General features: G+C 44.4%; 1 protein-coding gene across 5 annotated transcripts in view; it reads left to right on the forward strand.

Annotated features, from left to right (window-relative positions):
- col27a1b (collagen, type XXVII, alpha 1b) overlaps positions 1-25380 on the forward strand; it is a 653616-nt gene that overhangs the window by 226584 nt on the left and 401652 nt on the right. For all 5 annotated transcript variants that reach the window (XR_011956099.1, XM_072565909.1, XM_072565908.1 and 2 more), the window contains exons 6-8: positions 4666-4719; positions 9047-9100; positions 18226-18270. Coding sequence is in view for 4 of the 5 variants with exons in the window: in XM_072565909.1 (XP_072422010.1) it covers positions 4666-4719; positions 9047-9100; positions 18226-18270 (153 nt within the window). In the remaining variant the exon portion in view is untranslated. The remainder of the gene's footprint in view (positions 1-4665; positions 4720-9046; positions 9101-18225; positions 18271-25380) is intronic.

The following is a 25380-nucleotide window of genomic DNA, read 5'->3' on the forward strand; positions in this document are numbered from 1 at the left end:
ACATAGCAGCAGCAGTAACAATGTGTCATTGGTCCCATTTTCCTGCTCTAGTGGACTCTCACGCTTCCATTCAATTGTTCGCCCATTGATTTACAGCACTTGTGCTTTGCAAGGCTGAAAGTGAGTTGTCAGCATCATGTGGAAGTATTAGTTATTCATGAGTCCAACCAGCGTGAGGTTTGTAATTAATTGTAGGAAGCATCTCAGCGCCAGAGACCTAGGTTCAATTCCCGCCCCAGGCGACTCTCTGTGTGGAATTTGCACATTCTTCCCGTGACTGCGTGGGTTTCCTCCGGGTGCTCCGGTTTCCTCCCACAATCCAAAAATGTGCAGGTTAGTGAATTGGCCATGCTAAATTGCCCATAGTGTTAGGTGAAGGGGTAAATGTAGGGAAATGGGTCTGGGTGGGTTGTGCTTCGGCGGGTCGGTGTTGACTTGTTGGGCCGAAGGGCCTGTTTCTGCACTGTAAGTAATCTAATCTAATCTGATCGCAGTTGAGCCTGAGAAGGTACATTCATCAAAGAAGTATCTTGAAAGTTGACCTCATTGAAGAAGGAATTGACAGGACCGATGCCCCCATTGGAGAAATATTTACTGAGGGGGGTGTGGCACACCATTTCACCAGAAGGAATCTCCTGTTCGAGAAGGTGGTGAGGAGAAAGGTTTTCTTTGAGAGGATCATGAATCTGTGGAACTCTGTTCCCCAGAGAGCAGTGGAAGAAACATCGCTAAGTATTTTTAAGGCAGGGTAAGATAGATAGATTTTGACCAAAAACAGGGTGTCAAGGGCAGAACGAGAAAGTGGAGTTGAGGCCCCACTATCAGATCTCTTTAGGCACTGCAAGGCATAACTTCTGACAGTCAATGGGTCAGTGTTTGAATGAAATAGTGTGAAAGAAAGGCCTCTGTTTGCTGCCACAGATCCTTGCCCAGACTAAGCCAAGAGTGCATTGAACACAGAACATAGAAGCGTAGAACATTACAGTGTAGTACAGGCCCTTCTGCCCTCGATGTTGCCCTGTGAAACCAATCTGAACCTCATCTAATCTACTCTGTTCCATTTTCATCCATATGTATATCCTTAAAGTTGGCGAGTCTACTATTGTTGCTGGCAGGCCATTCCATGCCCCTGCTACTCTCTGACTAAAGAAACTACCTCTGACATCTGTCCTATATCTATCACCCCTCAATTTAAAACTATGTTCTGTTGTGCTAGCCATCTCCATCTGAGGAAAAAGGCTCTCACTGTCCATCCTATCCAACCCTCTGATTACCTTATATGTCTCAATTAAGTCACCTCTTCTCCCTAACGAAAACAGCCTCAAGACCCTCAGCCTATCCTTGTTAGAGCTTCCCTCCATACCAGGCAACATACTAGTAAATCTCCTCTGAACCCTTTCCAAAGCTTCCACACCCTTCCTTTAATGCGGTGACCAGAACTGTACGCAATATTCCAAATGTGGCCGCACCAGAGTTTTGTACAGCTGCAGCATGACCTCATGGCTCCGAAACTCAATCCATCTACTAATTAAAGCTAACACACCGTATTCCTTCTTAACAACCCTATCAACCTGGGTGGAAACTTTCAGGGATCTATGTACATGGACTCTGAGATCTCTCTGCTCATCTGCACTACCAAGAACCTTATCATTAACCCAGTAGTCTTTATTCCTGTTGCTCCTTCCAAAGTGAATCACCTCACACTTGTCCGCATTAAACTCCATTTGCAACCTCTCAGCCCAGTTCTGCAGCTTATCAATGTCCCTCTGGAAACCACAGCATCCTTCAGCACCTTCCACAACTCTACCGATCTTAGTGTCATCCGCAAATTTACTAACTTATCCTTCTACACCCACATCCAGGTCATTTATATAAATGACAAATAGCAGTGGCCACAAAACAGATCCTTGAGGTGCACCACTTGTAACTGAACTCCAAGATGAACAATTTGCATCAACCACCACCTTCTGTTGTCTTTCAGCTAGCCAATTTCTGATCCAAACCGATAAATAACCCTCAATCTCATGCTTCCATATTTTGTGCAATAATCTACCTTGGGGAACCTTATTAAATGCCTTACTGAAATCCATATACAACACATCAACTGCTCTACCCTCATCTACCAGTTTGCTCACCTTCTCACAGAACTTAAGAAGGTTTTTGAGGCACAACCTACCTTTCACAAAACCGTGTTGACGATCTCAAATCAACTTATTCCTTTCTAGATGATTATAAATCCTAACCCTTATATTTTTTTCCAACACTTTACCCACAACCGAAGTTAGGCTCACTGGCCTATAATTACTAGGGTTGTCTCTACTCCCCTCCTTGAATAAGGGGAACAACATTTGCTATCCTCCCGTCTTCTGGCACTGTTCCCATAGACAATAATGACATAAACATCAAAGCCATCTGGCCCAGGAGACTTATCTATTTTTTACACTTTCTAGAATTGCTAGCACCTCCACCTTGTGAACCTCAATCCCATCTATTCTAGTAGCCTGTACCTCAGTATTCTCCTCGACAACATTGTCTTTTACCAGTGTGATTATTGACGAAAAATATTCATTTAGCGCTTCTCCTATCTCCTCTGACTTCATGCACACTTTCCCACTGTTATACTTGATTGGCCCTAATCTCATTCCAGGCATTCTTTTATTGAATGGCGGAGCAGACTCGAAGAACCAAATGGTTTATTCCTGCTCCTGGTGTCTATGTTTCTCTAAGTTATAACCTGCAGATATTCACTGACATCAGATTCAGAAAATGAATTTACAAAAACATGATAGTGACAGAACAGGCTAAAGGTGACTTGTTAGAAGTTCTGGGATTTGCTTTTAATCAAAACCTGCACATCCATTCTAACTGATTAAAGATTTCAGAGCCATCTTCGCTGTGTTCAATTCATTCGCATCAGTTGTATTGACCCTTTGATCTTTTCCTTATAAATTCTGTGTCTAAGGTCTTCCTGTCTCACTAGTACCTGAAGAAGGAGCTGTACTCTGAAACGTAGTGTTTTCAAATGAACCTGTTGGACTATAACCTGGTGATTTACTTTACCTTGTCCATTGCAGTCCAACATCAGCACCTCCACATCTAATGCTGGTGACTGGGATTGTGGGAATAACTTCCCTATGCCTCTTCGAGCAGTGCCAAGGGGTCTGTGTTCTATACACCAGGGCAGTCAGCTGAGACCCTTGATTTACAATCAGAAAGCCAATACCCTCAGGGCTGTACTGGAGAGGCAGTTTGATTAGTTGTGCTCAAATCCAGGGGTGGGATTTTAAACCTACAATCAGAAACATGCATGCTCCCAGCTGAGCCAGATGCTGCTCAAGGTATACCAGCAGTAGATGACACACAGGAGCCTGGAAGAACACAGCAAGCCAGGCAACATCAGGAGGTGGAGAAGTCAACATTTTGGGTATACCGCCACACTGCTTGGCTTGCTGTGTTCTTCCAGCCTCTACTTTGGATTCCAGCATCTGCAGTTTTTTTTGTCTCTCAGCAATAGATGCACAGCCATTTGATCATCTTGCCTCAGTGAAGATTTCACCCAGAAGCTTTAAAATTGGAATATGTACGTTTCAATCACCTTATTGAGGTTTGTAACATCCTGAGGGGCATAGATAAGGTGAATAACAGGGTCTTCTCCCCAGGATGGGGGAGATAAAAACTGGGGAGCGTGTTTTTAAGGTGAGAGGAAAAAGATTTAAAAGGGGATCTGAGGGTGACCTTTTTTACACAGAGTAGTTCTTGGGTGGAATGAACTTCCAGAGAAAGTAATGGATGTGGGTATTGTTACAATGTTTAAAATACAGTTAGATAAAATCATGAATAGGAAAGGTTTGAAGGGATGTGGGCCAGGAGCAAATAGGTGGAACTAGTTTAGTTTGGGATTACGGTGAGCATGGACTGATTGGGGTCTGTTTCTGTGCTGCATGATCTATGACACTGTAATTATGGAACCACGACAGTGCCAATAATATTGATATTAATGTGCATGTACATAAATTCACAGGTACATAATAACATTAATAGACATTGAAATAGTAGCATTAATGTACAGCTCCATTGTAATATTGTTCCACATGTATGTAGTAATTTCAATGTACAGGTGCAATGTACATATGTGACAAATGTTACTTTGTGCATGTGCTTTAATATAGCTATGTACCTGTGCATTAATCTTGGTTATATGAATATACAGGTACAACATAATATTAATTCACATATACAAATTAATAATATTAAGGCAAGCATTTACATGCATTTTTATATAAGTATTAATACAGATGTATAAATATGAATAATATTGATTCTAATATACATGTACTGGCTGTTGAAATAAATTCTAAATGAGCTACCGAACTACAGTTTCTCATTCCTATGTGTAGATGACAGCACGTAGTAATCATGGCAACACTTTTCAAATGCAAGAATCTCCCTGAAGCTAAACTGAGTGAAAAGTTTGATTCCCTCAGAGCTTTTACAGTGTTGAGGATTGAACGCATCCGTGTAAAAACCTCTTCAAGTCACTGCTAGTGTATTGATTTACTGAATTGCGAGCTAAGCTTAAGAAACAGCAAGAGGAATCCTTCGTGAATCTTCAGAATAGGAAAGCTAACCTAGCATCTGTTAACTGTTATCCTATTATCTTTACAGGGAAACAAAGGCGAACCAGGAACTTCTCCAGGGAAGGCACTCAATGGACAAAAGGTGAGAATGGAGAGAGAGAGATTACAACAGTTTGTATTTGTGGAGACATGTTGTAAGGTACTTTAGAGGAAATATTATTATTAACCTATTGTTCTCTTTTTAAAAATGATCAGTATTTAGACTGACTCCACTTCAGGAGAAAGAAAACCTGACAATATCTATCATATTGAAGTGAAATGAAACAGTGGTTTTGTTGATTGCGAAACTGCTTCAGTAGGCTACACAGGTTATCAAGTTCCTGGGTTCAATCCTTGGGCCATGCTGTTCATTGAATTAAGTGTGGTTGATGACATTCAGTGGGGTGGGGAGGTGATGGCCTAGTGGTATCTTTGCTAGACTATTAATTCAGAAACTCAGCAAATGTTCTGGGGACCCAGGTTCAAATCTCACCATGGTAGATGGTGAAATTTGAATTCACCAAAGAATCTGGAATTAAGAGTCAGATATTGAATAAACTCATCTGGCTCACTAATGTCCTTTAGAGCAGGCCATCTTTACCTTGTCTAGTTGATGTGACTCTAGACCCATAGCAATATGGTTGACTCTTATCTGCCCTCTGGGCAATAAATGCTAGCCCAGCTAGCACTACCCACATCCCATGAGTGAATAAGGAAAGGAATGTTCACAATGTCCCTCAAAATCTAACAAACTACCTGGGATCCTCCTCCTAATTCTGTCTTCTGACCTTATTGGAAATGAGAGGTATTGGGTGATTGCAGAATGGGCTGTAATTTTACCAATTTCTTGACAACACTCGCTCCCTGAACTCCATATGAATCATGCTACTCTGATTGGTATCAGATAGGGAAAGCTTGACATGAGAGTACAGACTTGGTAGGGCAAAGGGCCTCTTCTGTACTGCTTGACTCTGTAGTCCACAACAATGTAAATAACTATTCCTGTTATCCAGATGTGGACTAGGCCATTGCTCCCCTCCAGTCTCCTCCACTGTTAATAAGATCATGGTGAACCTGCATTCCCACCTCACCCTTGAACCTTTCCTCTCCTCACTTCTCCAAGATCTACCTACCTCTGCGTTACAATATTCAAAATCTCTGCTGTGGAGAAGAGCTCTAAGATCTCGACCCTTTGTGAGAAAATGTTTCTCCTTAATTCTGTCTTAAGTGGGTGACCCCTTATTTTTAAAGAGTTACCTCCAGCTTTCGATTCTCCCACAAGAGAAAATGTCCTTTCCATACGTGTGGACATGTCTAAAACCTTCTGTGCTCCAATAATGCAATCTAGCTATCAGCGTTTAGCTATTAATCTCAAATGCTCCAGCAGTTCCTTGTGGAACTTCTAATAATAATCAGCATTTTCTGAGAGGGAAAGAAAGAACATTGAGGGAAAGGATTAATTGAAAAATCAGATTAAAAATGTTTGATGCTGTGCATAACCAGGAGCAGGAAAAGCAAGAAAAAACTGATTGATAGCCAGCAGCACTACACATTACTTTTAAATGAGGCATTTTATTTCAAAAGAGGGGGGCATGGGAGTCCAGTGGTTAGCACTGCTGCCTCACAGCACCAGGGACTGGGTTCAATTCCAGTCTTGGGCGACTGTCTGTGTGGAGTTTGCACGTTCTCCCAGTGTCTATATGGGTTTCCTCCCACAATTCAAAGATGTGCAAATTCGGGTGGATTGGCCATGTTAAATTGTCCAGAGTGTCCAGGGATGTATAAGTTAGGTGGGCTAGCTGTAGGAAATGCAGGGTTACGGGGAGGGGGCAGGTCTGGATAGGATGCTCTTTGGAGGGTCGGTGTGGACTTGATGGGCTGAGTGGCCTGCTCCCACACTGTAAGGATTCAATGGCTCTCCTCATTTATTGTCCACTTCTAGTTACCACAAGGTGGTGGTCAGTCCCCAGGAACATTATTCTTGTAAAGTGGTTCATAATGAACCATTCAGGATTTTGGTCCACTGACTCTTCTGGAATAGTCAAGATAGTGTGTGTGGATTGGACATATCGGTGTTCCCATGGCATTTATCTTTCATGGTATTAGCGACCTCTGTTAACTATACTTGGGGAGATGTTGCAGTGTGATGTGCAGGTAGTGCATATGCAAGAAATGAGATTAGGGGTAGGTCAACAAGATACTAGATAATCCACCACAGCTTCACCTTCCCACCCTTTCTCTAATATCTCTGAATTAACTCACTTAGTGCACAAAACTCTGTGGTATTAAATCTACTCGATGACTGAGCAACCACATCTCTTCAAAGCAGAGAATCTTAAAGACTTTAACTGTTCCAGTGAAAATATTTCTTCTCATTCTAAAGACTGTATCTTATTATTATTCTGTATTTTTGATTATGGACTGGAATAGGAACAGGACAGTTTTTCAAAACTAAGGAATGTGGAGAGGATTGCTGTGCTTTTTAAAAGCAAGTTACCAATGCTGTTTGGGGTGGTGTTTTCATTGCTGCTTGTCCAAACAGGGGGGGAAGGGGAAATGAGCTGGAGCCAGGGGGTCAGATTGTTGATCCTGAAGCACAGGACTACCAAGTGATACACAGAACATTCAATATCCCAGAGGGAAAGTAATTAAAGTGGTTTAATCTGTACCTATATGGTGTACAGGACTTAAGAGTATTTGATAGTGAAAGTGGAAAGGAGTATGGTTATAACATTGTGTACATGATTCAAAGAAATTGAACGGTTTTGCATTACAGGTCAGTTATAGTAAAATAAAAGCACGTATGATTTACAGGGAGGAAATTGACTAAACCATCAACAATGTACACAACTTTTCGAGTTCCAAGACCCATGCTCTTTAGGAATTATAGCTCCTTCTTCCAGATGTTATGGGTAACCATCTGTCGAAAAAACTGTTAGAAAACCACACGGTTTTGCATCGTTCTCTTTTGTTTTGATTAACTTTTGTCCTTCAGAATGAGTTTACATCTGCAGTGTGTCTAGTTGCAGCCTAGTGGGCAGTTGGTTATAGAATTATAGAGCTGTACAGCATGGAAACAGACCCTTCGGTCCAACTTGTTCATGCCGACCAGATATCCCAACCCAACCTAGTCCCATTTGTCAGCATTTGGCCCATATTCTTCTAAACCCTTCCTATTCATGCACGCATCCAGATGCCTTTTCAATATGGTTATTGTACTAGTCTCCACCACTTCCTCTGGCAGCTCATGCCATACACGCACCACATGAAAACGTTGCCCCTTTGGCAACTTTTAAATCATTCTTCTCTCACCTTAAACCTATGCCCTCTAGTTTTGGATTCCCCCGCCCTTGGGAAAAGACCTTAGACCACTCTGGGAAAAGACCTTAGATTTTCACCCTATCCATTCCCCTCATGATTTTATAAACCTCTTTAAGGTCACCCCTCAGCATCTGACACTTGAGGGACAACAGCCCCAGCCTATTTAGCCTCTCCCTATAGCTTAAACTCTCCAACCCTGGAAACATTCCTGTAAATGTTTTCTGCACCTTCTCAAGTTTAACAATATCTTTCCAATAGCAGGAGTTGTTTGTTTTGCCGCTTGTGTGCCAAGCTCAAAGCGACCCTTGACTCTACAAAGTCAAACTGCCCCACTCAAAACTGGTAAAACCTGACATCCGGCAAAATCCAGCATGGAGACAGCCCTCAGGTGGCTGGTTTTGGGGGAAGTGTACTTCTATTTGCACTCTTCTTATCTCTACATTTCTAGGTATAAAAGATATGAAAGAAAGAGGAGCATTTTTTTGGCAACTATATATTTGGGGCGGCATGGTGGCTCAGTGGTTAGCACAGTTGTCTGACAGCTACAGGCACCTGGGTTCAATTCCAGCCTCGGGCGATTGTCTGTGTAGAGTTTGCACATTCTCCTTCTGCCTGCGTGGGATTTTTCTGGGTGTTCCAGTTTTGTCCTACAGTCCAAAGGTGTTCCGGTTATGTGGATTGGCCTTGGGGAATGCAGGGTAGTGGGAGTGACTCTGGCTGAGATGATCTTTGGAGAGTTGGTGTGGACTTGTTGGCCCACTGTTTCCACACTGTAGGGTTTCTATGATATATTTCCCATCAGTACCATATGTGGCTCAATGTTAACCCTATAAGTGAATGGGTTTGAGTGAGCTAAAATCTTGCCCAGTATGATTGTTGACAGAAGCTAGAAGAGAAAATATCCAGTGTTGATTTAACAGACACACGTATTTAAGATTTTTTGATGAATGCTGTTCTGATATTGATGTTTGCATTGCTGTTAAGAACTGCAGCCAGCATAGATTGCAACATTACCTCACTTTATCTTGCATCATTCAATCAGTGGAAACAGTTTTAGTCTGAGTAATGAAAATATTTTTAACATGCAAACTTGATTTTGTTGTTTCCAGGGTGATGTGGGTCGACCTGGTGCTGTTGGACTCCCAGGGCCTCCAGGTAGAAAGGTAGGTGACAGAGATTGAAAGTCATCCTCAAAACTGTTAATTCCTGCTCTCATTTTATTCTGAATTATAGGAGTAAGAACGAATTGAACTGAATTTGAGGTAGGTTTGATTGAAAATCATTGCGCGGAAGCTTAATTAGTGTCTGATATCTTAAGTTCCATTGACTCCCTTAGTAATTGCATATAAATCACACTTCTAGCTTCTGTGATGGAATACTCCCCACTTGCCTGGATGGGTGCAGCTCTAACAACATTCAAGAAGCTCAACACCATCCAGGACAAAGCAGCTCCCACTTAATTGGCATCACATCCACAAGCATCCACTCTCTCCACCACCAAAGTATATCACATACAAAATACACTGCAGCAGCTCATCGAGATTCCTTGACAGCAGTTTCCCTTTTGGAGGATCAAATTTATATTGTAAATGGCAGAACCCTTAGGAACATAAACCTACAGACAGATCTGGGAATATAGGTCGACTGTTGCCTAAAAGTGGTAACACAGCTGGCCAAGGTGATGAAGAAGGCATATGGCATGTTTACCTTCATTGGCCGGGCATGGAGTACAAGAGTTGGCAAACCATGTTGCAGCTAAATAAAACCCTTGTTAGGCTGCAGTTGGAGTATTGTGTGCAGTTTTGGTTGCCACACTATCAGAAGGATGTAGAAACTTTGGAGAGAGTGCAGAGAAGGTTCACCAGGATGTTGACTGCTCTCGAGGGCATTGGCTATGAGGAAAGGTTACAAAGACTGGAATTGTTTTCACTGGAAAGATGGAGACTGAGAAGAGATCTGATAGAGATCCACACAATTATGAGAGGCATTGATAAGGTGGATAGTCAGAGGCTTTTTTCCCAAGGTTGAAGTTTCAATTACAAGAGGGCAAAGATTCAAGGTGAGAGGGGGGAAGTTTAAGGGAGATGTGCGAGGGGCGTTTTTCATGCAGAGTGGTAACTAAATTTGAAAAAACACACATTCTGGCTGCCAGAGGATGTGGTGGAGGCTGGTACAATTGCAACATTTAAGAGGCATTTGGATGGGTATATGAATAGGAAAGGTTTGGAGGGATATGGGCCGGGTGCTGGCAGGTGGGACTAGATTGGGTTGGGATATCTGGTCGGTGTGGACAGGTTGGACCGAAGGGTCTGTTTCCATGCTGTACACCTTTATGACTCTATGACTGTATATCCCTCTATTCTGTCCCTGTTCATGTAACCGTCCAGATGCCTCTTAAATGTCACCAACATGTCTGCTTCCACCACCTCTCCTGGCAGTGCATTCCAGGCTCCTACTACTCTCTATATGAAAAACCTCCCTCACACGTCTCCCTTAAACATTCCCCCTCTCTGCCCCCTTATAATTGAAACTTCAACCCTAGGAAAAAAGCCTCTGACTATCCACATGTTCCACATTAAAGTGACATCAGCTTTACAAGTCTTGCTCAGATGAATAGGGCTTGTTAGAAGACCTTAACAGCCTTTCCTCTCCCCCCGCCAACCTTGTTTCTTTGTCACCTGCTCTGTGACCACAAAATGTTCTATTGAACAGTGGCATCATAGAGTCATAGAGATGTACAGCATGGAAACCGACCCTTCGGTCCAAACCGTCCATGCCGACCAGATATCCAAATCCAATCTAGTCCCACTTATGCCCTCTAGGTCTGGACTCCATGATCCCAGGGAAAAGATTTTATCTATTTATTCTACTCATGCCCCTCATAATTTTGTAAACCTCTATAAGGTCACCCCTCAGCCTCCGACGCTCCAGGGAAAACAGCCCCAGCCTGTTCAGCCTCTCCCTGTAGCTCAAATCCTCCAACCCTGGCAACATCCTTGTAAATCTTTTCTGGACCATTTCAAGTTTCACAACATCTTTCCAATAGGAAGGAGACCAGAATTACACGCAATATTCCAACAGTGGCCTAACCAATGTCCTGTACAGCCGCAACATGACCTCCCAACTCCTGTACTCAATACTCTGACCAATAAAGGAAAGCATACCAACCGCCTTCTTCACAATGATAATTGCACAATGTTCAGTACCCTTCACGACTCCTCAGATACTGAAGCAATCAGTGTCCAAATGCAACCACATCTGAACAACAGACCACACCCAGGCTTGGGCTGACAGGTGGTAATTAACATTCACACCACACAAATGCCAGGCAATGACCATCACCAATAAGCAACAATCTAATCACCATCCCTTGTCACTCAATGGTGTTACCATCACTGAATCCCCCACTGTCAACATCCTGGGGATTACCATTGTCCAGAAACTCAACTGAACTCACCACATAAACTCAGTGGTTACAAGAGCAGCTCAGAGGCTAGGGATACTGTGGCGAGTAACTCACCTCCTGACTCCCCAAAGCCTATCCACCATCTACAAGGCACAAGTCAAGAATGTGATGGAATACTCCCCAATTGCCTGGATGGGTGCAGCTCCAACAACACTTGACACCATCCAGGATGAAGCTTGATTGGCATGACATCCACAAACATCCACTCCCTCCACCACTGATACTCAGTAGCAGCAGTGTGTAATATCTACAATATGCGCTGCAGAAATTGACCAAAAATCCTCAAACAGCACCTTCCAAACCCCTGACCTCTTTCATCTGGAAAGAGAAGGGTAGCAGATACGCGGGAACTCCTCAACTATAGCTAATTAGAAGAGTGAGAAATGCTGTCATTGAAACATTTTGGATTCTTAAGGGGGCTTGACAGGGTAAATGCTGAGAGGATGTTTCTCCCCTCATGGGAGAGTCTTGGACCAGACGGCATAGTCTCAGAATAAAAGGCCACCAACTTCAGACTGAGACGAGCAGGAATTTCTTCTCTCTGAGGAATGAGAGTCTTTGGAACTCCTTGCCACAGAGAGCTGTGTGGGGGCAGAGCCGATGTATATATCTAAGGCTGAGATAGATAGCTTCTTGATCAGTTGGGGAATCAAGGGATAGGACAGGAAAGTGAATGTGAGGAATGTCAATTCAGCCACCATCCTATTGAATGGTACAGCAGGCTCGAGGGGCTGAATGTCGTACTCCTGTTTCTGTTTCGCATGGTCTTATCATGATCTTAATGCCTTGGTACCCTTTGTTTTCCTATTTAAGGGCTACATCTTGGTATGATGGGTCAAATGCTTCCTTCCATGAGTGGCTTTTGCAAATAACTATATAAGCAAAACCTGACATGCTGACATTATCCAGTGATGATCTACAGGCCCCCATTGACTGTGGATCTTTTAAGATTCAGTTGCTCCCCAGATGAGCATTGACTTGTGTCAACAGGGAGAGCTCTTGATGTCCATGTTGGAATTGAAAGAAAGCTTGTGAATGAGATGGAATCCCAGCAGAGCTGGGCTCTCTCCAAGCTCCTTGGCCTAGTTCCTGCCTTGGCTTCAGTTTTAATCCTTTCCCTTGCTTCACAGATCCAGAAATTCAGAGTTTGGCATTTTAATCACAACCTGTCCCTTTGTTTTTTTCACTGATCCTATTCATCTTTCGTGAACATTGGTCGCTATATTTGTCACTTCTCAGTCTTTTAGCTCAATTCCCATTCCCAAAAGCTTACATGAGAATATTGGAGACCATTTAACCCATTAGGTCTATTCCACCATCATGGCTGACCTCATTTTGGCCTCAACTCCCCTTTCGTGCCTGCTCTCCGTAACCCTTCAATCTGTAGCTCGTTAAAAATCTCTCTGTCTCCTCCTTAAATTTACTCCATGTTCCAGCATCCACTGCACTCTTGGATAGTGAATTCCACAGATTCATGATCATTTGAGAGAAATAATTTCTCCTAATCTCTGTTTTAAATCTGCCACACCTTACCCTAAAAACCAGACTCTCACTCACAAGAGGAAACATTGCCTTTACGTCTACCTTGACAACCCTGTTGAGCATCTTATATACCTCAATTAGAACTGCCCTCATTCTTCTATACTCCAGAGAACACAGACATAAACTGCTCAATCTCTCTTCATAAGACAAACCCATCCTCACAATGTGGTAATCCTCCTCTGAACTGCCTCCAATGCAACGACATCTCTCCTCAAGTAAGGGAGCCAAACCTGTAATCATTACTCCAGGTGCAGTCTCACTAGTGCCCTGTACAGAGGCAGCAACACTTTCCTACATTTATACTCTATTTTGTAATAATTCCCAAATTTCCATTTGCCTTCCTTAATTACCTGCTATACCTGCATACTAGTTTCTGGACAGCATCCTGTTACTATTTCCTTTATCGCCCCAGTAATCTTCAGCTTTCAAAGATGTATATTTTGAGTCAGGTCATGTTTGGTGTTCTGTGTTTTTAATGCCTTGTTTCTGACCATCTCCACTGCATTCTTTGATTCTTGCCTTATGCACTCACAATAGAACAATTCTCTATACTTTAACTCTCTGAAGAAAAGAAAGACTTGACTTTCTGCAAAGCTTTTCCCAGACACCCCCAAAGTGCTTTCCAGTCGCTGCTCTCTGAAGTGCAGTTGCTGTTGTAATCTGGGAATCACTGCACTCATTTTCCAGATGTTCTTGTTTATTGTGTGGTATTTTTGCTCGTTCTCTGACTGTGATATTCAGCGACTGCACCTCAAAGGAAGGAAGAATAAGTTTCTTTTGGCATGCAATGCAATGCAATGCAGCAAAGCAGATAAACCCGTGGGTCTTTAATAGAGGTATTGTCTCCTGAAGTTATATTTGTGAAAGAAAACCATGGCAGTTAAACCTCATCATTGCTGTACAAATTAGCATGAAATGACTGGTGAAGTAATGGCTGCAATGTTTCTATTCCTGATATTACAACAGTGGAAGCAAATCTTTCTGTGGTGACCTAAGGAGGGCACGCCCTTTTCTGAATCATTGGTGTTGAGGTGGAGATGGTTGAGAGCATCAAGTTCCTGGGAGTGACAATCGCCAGCAGTCTGTCCTGGTCCTCCCATGTTGCCACTATGGTCAAGAAAACACAGCAAAGCCTCCACTTCTTCAGGAAACTAAAAAACTTTGGCATATCCATAAAGATTCTTCTAGATGAACCATAGAAAGCATCCTGTCTGGATACACCACAGTATGGTATGGCAACTTCTTTGCCCAAGACCGAAAGAAACTAGAGTTGTGAACACAATCCAGTCCATTGACTCCATCTATACTTCCCACTGCCTAGGGAAAGCAGCCCGCATCATCAAAGACTCCCCCTTCCTGATTATATTATCTTCCACCCTCTTTTATTGGACAGAATGTATAAAAGTTGAAAAACATACAAACAGATTCAAGAACAGCTTTTTCCCTGCTTCTTCCTCCTCAGTGTTAAACAAAAACATCAATTGCTGGAAGAGCTCAGCAGGTCTGACAGCATTTGTGAAGAGAAATCAGATTTAATGTTTCAGGTACAGTGACCCTTCCTCAGAACTGGGGAATCTCAGAACTCTTCAATGTTACTGTTGATCTCTCTCTGCACCTTCTCGGCCGCTGTAACACTATACCCTGCACTCTTATCTATACGCCTGATGTGCTTGTATAGTGTGATCTGCGTGTACAACATGTGAGACAACACTTTGCACTGTACCTCAGCACACGTGATGGTAATAAATCAAACCAAATATGATATTGGCTTCTGCTGCTTCCACAATTAGGAATTTGTGGCCTTTTCATTTGCAGGCAAGCTTCGAGTGTTAAATTACGGAGAGTTTTCTGCACCAAGCTTTTCTCTGGAGCACTGCCTGCAAGCTTCAAATGTGAAATACGGTGGAATGTTCATTCAGGAATATAGAACAGTTCCTGATCATGGCAACAGAGAGTTGTAATAAATCTCTTTGTGATCTCCACATTCCCCGTCAGCTCATGAGCTAATTCCTTCCAATCAATCATGTGACAATCGTCTTGAATTTTTCAGAGCCATCTATATTCTGAGGACTGTTTATCGAGTGCCAGTCATTTTTATGGCAATTTACTATCATTTGAAAAGCAGCATGTTTCAGGGAATGTGGGATTCTGTGCCATTTAATGTCAGTCATATTTTCCGAAGTGTTTTTAATACAATTTTAGGTTCTGCCGGTGACCCAAACATTTGTTAGTTGGACCAGTTAATAAAAAACACCTGTATTAAATAACGCTGTTCACAACTGCCAGGCATCTCAAAATATTTCATTGCTAATGAAACAGATTTGAAGTGTAAAGGTAAAATTGCCATATAGTCCTGCTCTCTCATGAGAGAATGAGAGAGAGAAGGAGATGACTATGGTGGTTTAACCTGAGGGTCTCTATGCCTCAGGCGAGGGGAGAGGTTGAGGAGGAGAGTAACCTCAGTTGGTGTGAGGATTGAATCCACGCTGTTGGCATTACTCTGCATTGCAACTGGGCTGTTCAACCAAATCCCCCTCCTTCAGCCCCACATCTCTGCTTCATCTCTACATTTTATCCCTTCCTAACCCCAAATCACCTTTTCCTTCATCCCTATATTTTACCCCCTTTCACTCTTATAGCTCCTCTCATGACTACTGGACATCCGAAAGTGCTTCACAGGCAATTAAGTACCTTTGAAGTGTTGTCACAATTGCAATACAGAAAGCACAGCAGTCAATATATGCACAGCAAACTCCTCAAATAACACAGTGATAATGGGCAGAATTTAGAACTATCCATTGGAGCAGACAGATGTGAAGGATAAGTGTGGGGAGATGAGACAAGGAGTCCTGCAGCATGTAACTTGCCTCCTGACTCCCCAAAGCCTATTCTCCATCGACAAGACACAAGTCAGGTGTGTGATGGAATACTCCCCACTTGCCCTGGGTGGGTGCAGCTCCAACAAACTCAAGAAGCTTGAAACCATCCAGGACAGAACAGCCCGCTTGATTGGTAAACCATCCACCACCTTTAACATACACTCCCACCACCACTGATGCTCAGTAGCAGCAGTGTGTATTATCTACAATATAAACTGCAGAAATTCACCTAAGATCCTCAGACAGCACCTTCCAAACCCACAGCCACTTCAATCTTGAAGGACAAAGGCAGGAGGTACATGTGAAGACCCCTTGAGCCCACACACCATCATAACTTGCAAATGTATATCGCTTTTTCCAGAGTTGCTGGGTCAAAATCTGAATCACTATAGCTGTCTCTATAGCACGTGAACTGCAGTGGTTCAAGAAGACAGCTCACCACCACCATCTCAAGGGGCAACTAGAGACTGACAACAAATGCTGGACCCAGGGAACTATTGTGAAACCGCTTGAATTTAAGGGTGGATCAGAGATTCGCAATGGGTTCCACACCAACCCTCCAAAGAGGAACTCACCCAGACCCATTTCCCTCTGACTAATGCACCTAGCACTATGGGCAATTTAGCATGGCCAATTCACCTGGCCTGCACATCTTTGAATCGTGGAAGGCAACCAGAATACCTGGAGGAAACCCATGCAGATACGGGGAGAATGTGCAAACTCCACGCAGGCAGTCACCTGAGGCTGGAATCAAACCCAGGTCCCTGGCACTGTGAGGCAGCAGTGCTAACCCCTGAGCCACTGTGTCACCTAGGATACCAGCCTCTCTACAGTTATTTCAGTGTCCAATGGAAAGAACGCTCCTGGCTTCCCAGAACATCTTACTCTAACTTGTCTGCTTTTGACTACAGTTTCTGGTCAACTCTGGCCAATGCTCGAGCCTAATATTGTTGTCTTGGCTTCAGTCAATATTGATGCTGATCTTACTGAAATCCAAATGTCTAAGTGGGTCCTAATTCCATTCTCCCTGTGTCAGTGTGGGTTTCCTCCGGGTGCTCCGGTTTCCTCCCACAATCCAACGATGTGCGGGTTAGGTGAATTGGCCATGCTAAGTTTCCCACAGTGTTCAGGAATATGTAGGATAGGTGCATTAGTCAGGGGTAAATGTAGATTAAGAGGGTAGGGGAATGGGTTTGGATGGGATCCTTTTTGGAATTGTTGGGCCGAAGGGCCTGTTTCCACACTGTCGGGGTTCTATGATTCTGTGAAATGCCAACAAAGACTTTTTAAACAGCAATCCAACACAAGTTAAGGCTTGGTGGGCCATACCAAACGATTTACATGGTCCATTACCAAACTGTTCACCCATTCAGCAAAAAAGAATTCTTACCAGGATTTTGTGATCAGGAAAGGATGAAGGTTCACAATGAAACCAAACTCATTGGCTTTGCATTGCTCACCATGGAAAGGATGAGGAGGCCTCTTCCCAGGCAGATGTCAGCAGAGTGGCTCATAACCCTGCAGCTCCCTCCAGCACAGCATTTGGATCTCCTTAATCCTACTGGAGTGCAGCAGTTTAAGAAGGTAGCTCACCACTACCATCTCAAGGGCAACTAGACCTGGGTATTAAATTCTGGCCCAGCCAGCCACACCCATTTCTAATAAATTGATAAAATAAAGAAGACAAGTGAGAAGGAAAAACGTTGCATTTATGTAGCTCTTCACATGACCACCGGACATCTTACAGTACATTATAGCTAACACAGTACTTTTGAAGTGCAGTCAAAGTCAATTTATACACAGCAAGATCCCATAAATGGCAATGTGACAAATCCTTAATTTTTCATGATGTTGTATGAGAGTCAAATGTTGCCTGGGAGCCTGGGGGAAGCTCCCTTGGTCTGTTTGGAATGGGATTGTCCTTTGACATCCATCTCGGGTTAGTAGCCTGGTCCTGCAGTCCAATATTAGCCTTGATCTGTGCATCCTGTTCCTACAGAGAGACTTGAAGCCAGGATGTTCTGACAGGGAGCTGAGCATGCTACCAAGTGAGCTACAGCTGCCACACAATAGCTGGTCCCCATTCCTACCTGCTTTAAGGTTGCAGTCTGCAAGGTGTTGGTTTTAACAAACAAGTCACCTCAAGCCTCATCATTTCCCACTCGCTTGGGGCAGGGTTGACATATTTGGCATCTGGCTCTTCCTTTTTCATCCCCTACATAGGAATCGAATTGACTGAACGTATTTTTCTTGAAAATGTGTTGCGGTCTTGCTCGGTGTTTGAATATTTTGCTAAGCTGGTGCTTTTAAGCATGTTTCGCCGTATTCAGTTGTAAAAATACTTGTTCTGGTTCCTCTATTACAAACTGACTAATAGGTATGTCCTTCTGTTTCAATTCAGGGACAGAAAGGTTACCCTGGACCATCGGGCCATCCTGGAGACCCAGTAAGTGTTTACCTCTCTGAAACATCTACTGCAAATGTTCATAACTCATCAGCGAATCCCGTTTAGTACAGAATAGTGTTATTTCCCAAACCACACATCTTTTTGGGTCGTACAGAGCGTGCTAAGTCTGTCCACTGCCTCCACTTAATTTTCACCAGTGTACCTCGATTCCCCTGTATTCATTCAAAACTGAGATAGGTTGAAGCTTTGATTTAGATATTTTCCTAATCAAACTATTCAGAGGTGTTATCACCTGGGCCCAGTCCATCACAAGAGCCCTACACAGTGTATCCAGGTTTGTTTCAAGGTCTCTGTAGACAAAAGTGGACAGATTACTGTTTAGAAGTACAATGAAATGGATAAGATGTCTCATGTAGTTATGGCAACAAAAGCAGAAAATCTCAGCAGGTCTAGCTGCATCTTTCAAAAGAAATCAGAGTTAAGGCGAGTTCTGAAGAAGGGTCACTGGACCTGAAATGTAAACTCTGATTTCTCTGCACTGATGGTGCTAGGACCTGCTGAGATTCTCTGCACTGATGCTGCTAGGACTTGCTGAGATTTTCCAGCACCTTCTGTTTGTAATTCTGATTTCCAGCTTCTGTGGTTCTTTGTTATTTTTCATTTAATTACAGTATGGCTGCTTCACAATAAATAAACACTCACCTACCCAGAGCCTTGTCGCCACTTGAGAGAGGCAGGTAAAACTGAACATTTTTTATGATGTAGGGTGGTCAGTGGAACGGTTAACAAACCCCGAATAATTCCGAGAGGGTTTTCAATTACCGAACTATTGAAGCATAGACTTGTGAACACAGGAGAACGCTTCCTCCATAGTGTGGGTCCAGGCTAATGCGTTTGTCCCTCTGTCCAACACTCACTCTCCATTCTCACCTTCACTCAATTTTCCCTTTACTCACTCCCTATTCACCCCCTCACTCACTCCCCATTCACCCTTCACTCACACCCCATTCTCCCCTTCACAGTCTCCCCATTCTCCCCTTCACAGTCTCCCCATTCTCCCCTTCACTCACTCCCCATTCTCCCCTTCACTTCACTCCCCATTCTCCCCTTCACTCACTCCCCATTCACCCCCTCACTCACACCCCATTCTCCCCTTCACACTCTCCCCATTCTCCCCTTCACTCACTCTCCATTCTCCCCTTCACTCACTCTCCATTCTCCCCTTCACTCACTCTCCATTCTCCCCTTCACTCACTCCCCATTCTCCCCTTCACTCACTCCCCATTCTCCCCTTCAGTCACTCCCCATTTTCCCCTTCACTCACACCCCATTCACCCCTTCGCTCACTCCCTATTCACCCCTTCACTCACTCCCCATTCATTCCTTCACTCATTTCCCATTCTCCCCTTCAATCACTCCCTATTTACCCCTTCACTCACTCCCCATTCTCCCCTTCACTCCCCATTCACCCCTTCGCTCACTCCCTATTCACCTCTTCACTTACTCCCCATTCATTCCTTCACTCATGTCCCATTCACCCCTTCACTCAGTCCCCATTCACCCCTTCACTCACTCTCCATTCTCCCCTTCACTTACTCTCCATTCTCCTGTTCTCTCACTCCCATTCTTCCTTTCACTCACTCCCCATTCTCCCCTTCACTCACTCCCTATTCACCTCTTCACTCACTCCCCATTCTCCCCTTCAATCACTCCCCATTCTCCCTTTCACTCAGTCCCCATTCTCCCCTTCATCACTCTCCATTCTCTCCTTCACTAACTCTCCATTCACCCCTTCACTCACTCCCTATTCACCTCTTCACTCACTCCCCATTCTCCCCTTCACTCATTCCCCATTGACCCCGTCACTCACTCCCCATTCACCCCTTCGCTCCCTCCCTATTCGCCCCTTCGCTCCCTCCCTATTCGCCCCTTCGCTCATTCCCTATTCGCCCCTTCGCTCATTCCCTATTCACTTCTTCACTCACTCCCCATTCATTCCTTCATTCATTTCCTATTCACCCCTTCGCTCACTCCCTATTCTCCCCTTCACTCACTCTCCATTCATCTCTTCACTCACTCTCCATTCTCCTCTTCTTTCACTCCCATTCTCCCTTTCACTTACTCCCCAATCTCCCCTTCACTCACTCCCTATTCACCCCGTCGCTCACTCCCTCTTCACCCCCTCGCTCACTCCCTATTCACCTCTTCACTCACTCCCCATTCATTCCTTCACTCATTTCCCATTCTCCCCTTCAATCACTCCCTATTCACCCCTTCGCTCAGTCTCCATTCACCCTTTCATCACTCCCTATTCACCCCTTTGCTCACTCCCTATTCACCTCTTCACTCACTTCCCATTCTCCCCTTCACTCACTCTCCATTCTCCCCTTCACTCACTCTCCATTCTCTTCTTCTCTCACTCCCATTCTCCCCTTCACTCACTCCCCATTCATTCCTTCACTCATTTTCCATTCACCCCTTCACTCACTCCCCATTCATCCCTTCACTCACTCCCCATTCTCCCCTTCACTCACTCCCCATTCATTCCTTCACTCATTTTCCATTCACCCCTTCACTCACTCCCCATTCACCCCTTCACTCACTTCCCATTTACTCCCTCACTAATCATTCACCCCTTTACACCCATTTACAGGGCGGCACGGTGGCACAGTGGTTAGCACTGCTGCCTCACAGCGCCAGAGACCTGGGTTCAATTCCTGCCTCAGGCGACTGACTGTGTGGAGTTTACACGTTCTCCTCGTGTCTGCGTGGGTTTCCTCCGGGTGCTCCGGTTTCTTCCCACAGTCCAAAGATGTGCAGGTCAGGTGAATTGGCCATGCTAAATTGCCCGTAGTGTTAGGTAAGGGGTAAATGTAGGGGCATGGGTGGGTTGCGCTTCGGCGGGGCGTTGTGGACTTGTTGGGCCGAAGGGCCTGTTTCCACACTGTAAGTAATCATCTTCACTCACTCCCATTCTCCCCTTCACTCACTCCAATTCTCCTCTTCAGTCACTTCCCATTTACTCCCTTACTCCTCATTCACCCCTTCACTCACTTCCCATTCTCCTCTTCACTCACTTCCCATCCTCCTCTTCACTCACTCCCTATTCTCCCCTTCAGTCACTCCCCATTTTCCCCTTCACTCACACCCCATTCACCCCTTCACTCACTCCCCATTCATTCCTTCACTCATTTCCCATTCACCCCCTCACTCACTCTCCATTCATTCCTTCACTCATTTCCCATTCTCCCCTTCAGTCACTCCCTATTCACCCCTTCGCTCACTCTCCATTCTCCCCTTCACTCACTCTCCATTCACCCCTTCATCACTCCCTATTCACCCCTTTGCTCGCTCCCTATTCATCTCTTCACTCACTCCCCATTCATTCCTTCATTCATTTCCCATTCTCCCCTTCACTCACTCTCCATTCTCCTCTTCTCTCACTCCCGTTCTCCCCTTCACTCACTCCCCATTCTCCCCTTCACTTACTCCCCATTCTCCCCTTCACACGCTCCCATTCACCCCTTCACTCACTCCTCATTCACCCCTTCACTCACTGCATTCACCCCTTCACTCACTCTGCATTCATCCCTTCACTCAATCCCATTCTCCCCTTCACTCACTCTCCATTCATCCCTTCACTCAATCCCATTCACCCCTTCGCTCACTCCCTATTCACACCTTCACTCACTCCCCATTCTCCCCTTCACTCACTCTGCATTCACCCCTTCACTCACTCTGCATTCATCCCTTCACTCAATCCCATTCTCCCCTTCACTCACTCTCCATTCATCCCTTCACTCATTCCTCATTCACCCCTTCAGTCACTCCCCATTTACTACCTCACTCCCCATTCGCCCCTTCACTCACTCCCCATTCGCCCCTTCACTCACTCCCCATTCGCCCCTTCACTCACTCCCCATTCTCCCCTTCACTCACTCCCATTCTCCCCTTCACTCATTCTCAATTCTCCCCTTCACTCACTCCAATTCTCCTCTTCAGTCACTTCCCATTCTTCCCTTCACTCATTCTCAATTCTCCACTTCACTCACTCCCATTCACCCCTTCACTCACTTCCCATCCTCCTCTTCACTCACTCCCTATTCTCCCCTTCAGTCACTCCCCATTTTCCCCTTCACTCACACCCCATTCACCCCTTCACTCACTCCCCATTCATTCCTTCACTCATTTCCCATTCACCCCCTCACTCACTCTCCATTCATTCCTTCACTCATTTCCCATTCTCCCCTTCAGTCACTCCCTATTCACCCCTTCGCTCACTCTCCATTCTCCCCTTCACTCACTCTCCATTCACCCCTTCATCACTCCCTATTCACCCCTTTGCTTGCTCCCTATTCATCTCTTCACTCACTCCCCATTCATTCCTTCATTCATTTCCCATTCTCCCCTTCACTCACTCTCCATTCTCCTCTTCTCTCACTCCCGTTCTCCCCTTCACTCACTCCCCATTCTCCCCTTCACTTACTCCCCATTCTCCCCTTCACACGCTCCCATTCACCCCTTCACTCACTCCTCTTCACCCCTTCACTCACTGCATTCACCCCTTCACTCACTCTGCATTCATCCCTTCACTCAATCCCATTCTCCCCTTCACTCACTCTCCATTCATCCCTTCACTCAATCCCATTCACCCCTTCGCTCACTCCCTATTCACACCTTCACTCACTCCCCATTCTCCCCTTCACTCACTCCCATTCACCCCTTCACTCACTTCCCATTCTCCCCTTCACTCATTCTCAATTCTCCCCTTCACTCACTCCCATTCACCCCTTCATTCACTTCCCATTCTCCCCTTCACTCATTCTCAATTCTCCCCTTCACTCACTCCAATTCTCCTCTTCAGTCACTCCCCATTCACCCCTTCACTCACTTCCCATTCTCCCCTTCACTCACTCCCATTCTCCTCTTCAGTCACTCCCCATTCACCCCTTCACTCATTTCCCGTTCCCCCCTTCAGTCATTCCCCATTCGCTCATTCACTCACTCCCCATTCAGCCCTTCACTCAGTCCCTATTCACCCCTTTGCTCACTCTCTATTCTCCTCTTCACTCACTCTCCATTTACTCCTTCACTCACTCCCCATTCATTCCTTCACTCATTCCCTCTGCTTTTTTACACTACACCCAGGACAACTACAACACAGGGTTAGGTACAGAGTATAGTTTTCTCTACACTGTGCCTCAAACACTCCCAGGATAGATACAACACAGATTTAGATACAGAGTAAAGCTCTCTCTGCACTGTCACTATCAAACACTCCCAGGTCAGGTACAACACAGGGCAAGATACGGAGTATAGCACTATCTACACTTTCCGCATCAAACGCTCCCAGGATAGATACAACACAGGGCAAGATACAGACTGTAGCTCTCTCTACACTATCACCATCAAACACTCCCAGGATAGATAGAACGCAGGGTTAGATACAGAATAAAGCTCTCTTTACACTATCCCCATCAAACACTCCCAGGACAGATACACCACAGAGTTAGCTTCAGAATATCACTCTCTCTACACTGTTCCCATCAAATGTTCCTTGGACACGGCCAGCTTGAAGTTAGATATAGAGTAAACCTTCCTGTACTCTCAAACTGAAGGCAATTTTCCCTATAAATTTCATGTTTTCTTTTAAGCTAAAAGTAAACTGGAAATAAAACTTCCTTGACACTCTCTCTAACTAACTGTCTATTCTTTAGTAACAGATGATTGGCTGTCTGCCAGTCTCACCCTTCCATTATGATGATTTTCATGGTAGTCATTAACTTACTAAAATAAAGCACAGCCCCCATTTCAAACCAAGTTTATTTGTACAACTTATTCTTTCCAATATTTAGTGTTGAAGTTCCCTGGAAATAGCTGAATTTTGTGCAGCATGATAGCAGTGTGAACAAGCCATTAGTTCTGAAATGCAAATAGAAAATTAAGGATTGCAAGTTCACTTCACAAGAGCAGAACCACTCCTCTTTCTGAATGCAATTTTCACGTTACTCCTCTCACAGAGGATTTGGCTGCAGAATTCAGTTAGATTATTTCTGTTTATTGAAGCAACATGTCCAAAGCTCATTTCTTCTCCACTGAACTATAGATCAGGAGGTCTCCATGGGTAATGTCCTTCCTTCTAAGCTCTGAGTTTGAATCCTATTCCTGCTTGATGGCTGAAGGAGGTTGAAGAGGTTGATTGTCTGCTTGCAAATCCCTTTGAAAACACGCCACTAGCAGTCGGTAAGAGGGAGAGAGATTCCTGGTGGAAAGGACATTGGAGTCATAGGGTGGCATGGTGGCTCAATGGTTAGCACTGCTGCCTCAAAGCACCATGGACCTAGGTTTGATTCCTATCGGGCAACTGTCTGTGTGGCGTTTGCACATTCTCCCCCTGTCTGTGTGGGTTCTCTCCAGGTGCTCTGGTTTCCTCCCAGATTCCAAAGACGTGCAGGCCAGGTGAATTGGCCATGCTAAATTGCCCATAGTGTTAGTGCATTTGTCAGGGGCAAATATAGAGTAGGAGAATGAGTCTGGGTGGGTTAATCTTCGGAGGGTCAGTGTGCACTTGTTGGGTTGAAGGTCTTGTTTCCACACTGTAGGGAACCTAATCATCATCACTGTCTGTAGCTCCATTCCCCAAAGTGGAAAAGTATGGAGTTCCTGTGGGGACGGTAACACACCTTGGCCAAACTGAAAATGATACCTGAGGATTTATGCTAACTGGTAAACTGCACCAACGTTTTATTGGAAATAAGGTTTCCAGAACTCTCAATGTAGGGATTTGAGGTACAGGGGACCTCCTAACTGATCATATTTTAAAGGCAAAGCATGATGAACGTTCCACTCAAACATATTTGCGTTTCAATAATTTCTAGCACAATGTTCTCAAAATAAGTAGATCTAGCTGGTGCAGAAACATATCAGATTCTGTTTTAGGAAGTACATCTCTTTGTTACAAATATTAAGTTTTAGCAAAAACCATTACAACTACTCAAAGAACTAAAAGTGATGAGCAGCTTCCCTTCAAAACACCTTTCATTTTTAAAATAAAAATTAGAAAGTTTGACACCACATCACTTTGGAACCATAGCGTCCTGTTGAGGTATGCTTGAGGAATGATCAAGTTTTTAAATTTCTTCAGCAATT

This window comes from Chiloscyllium punctatum, chromosome 49 (assembly GCF_047496795.1).
Source record: "Chiloscyllium punctatum isolate Juve2018m chromosome 49, sChiPun1.3, whole genome shotgun sequence".
Lineage (NCBI taxonomy): Eukaryota > Metazoa > Chordata > Chondrichthyes > Orectolobiformes > Hemiscylliidae > Chiloscyllium > Chiloscyllium punctatum.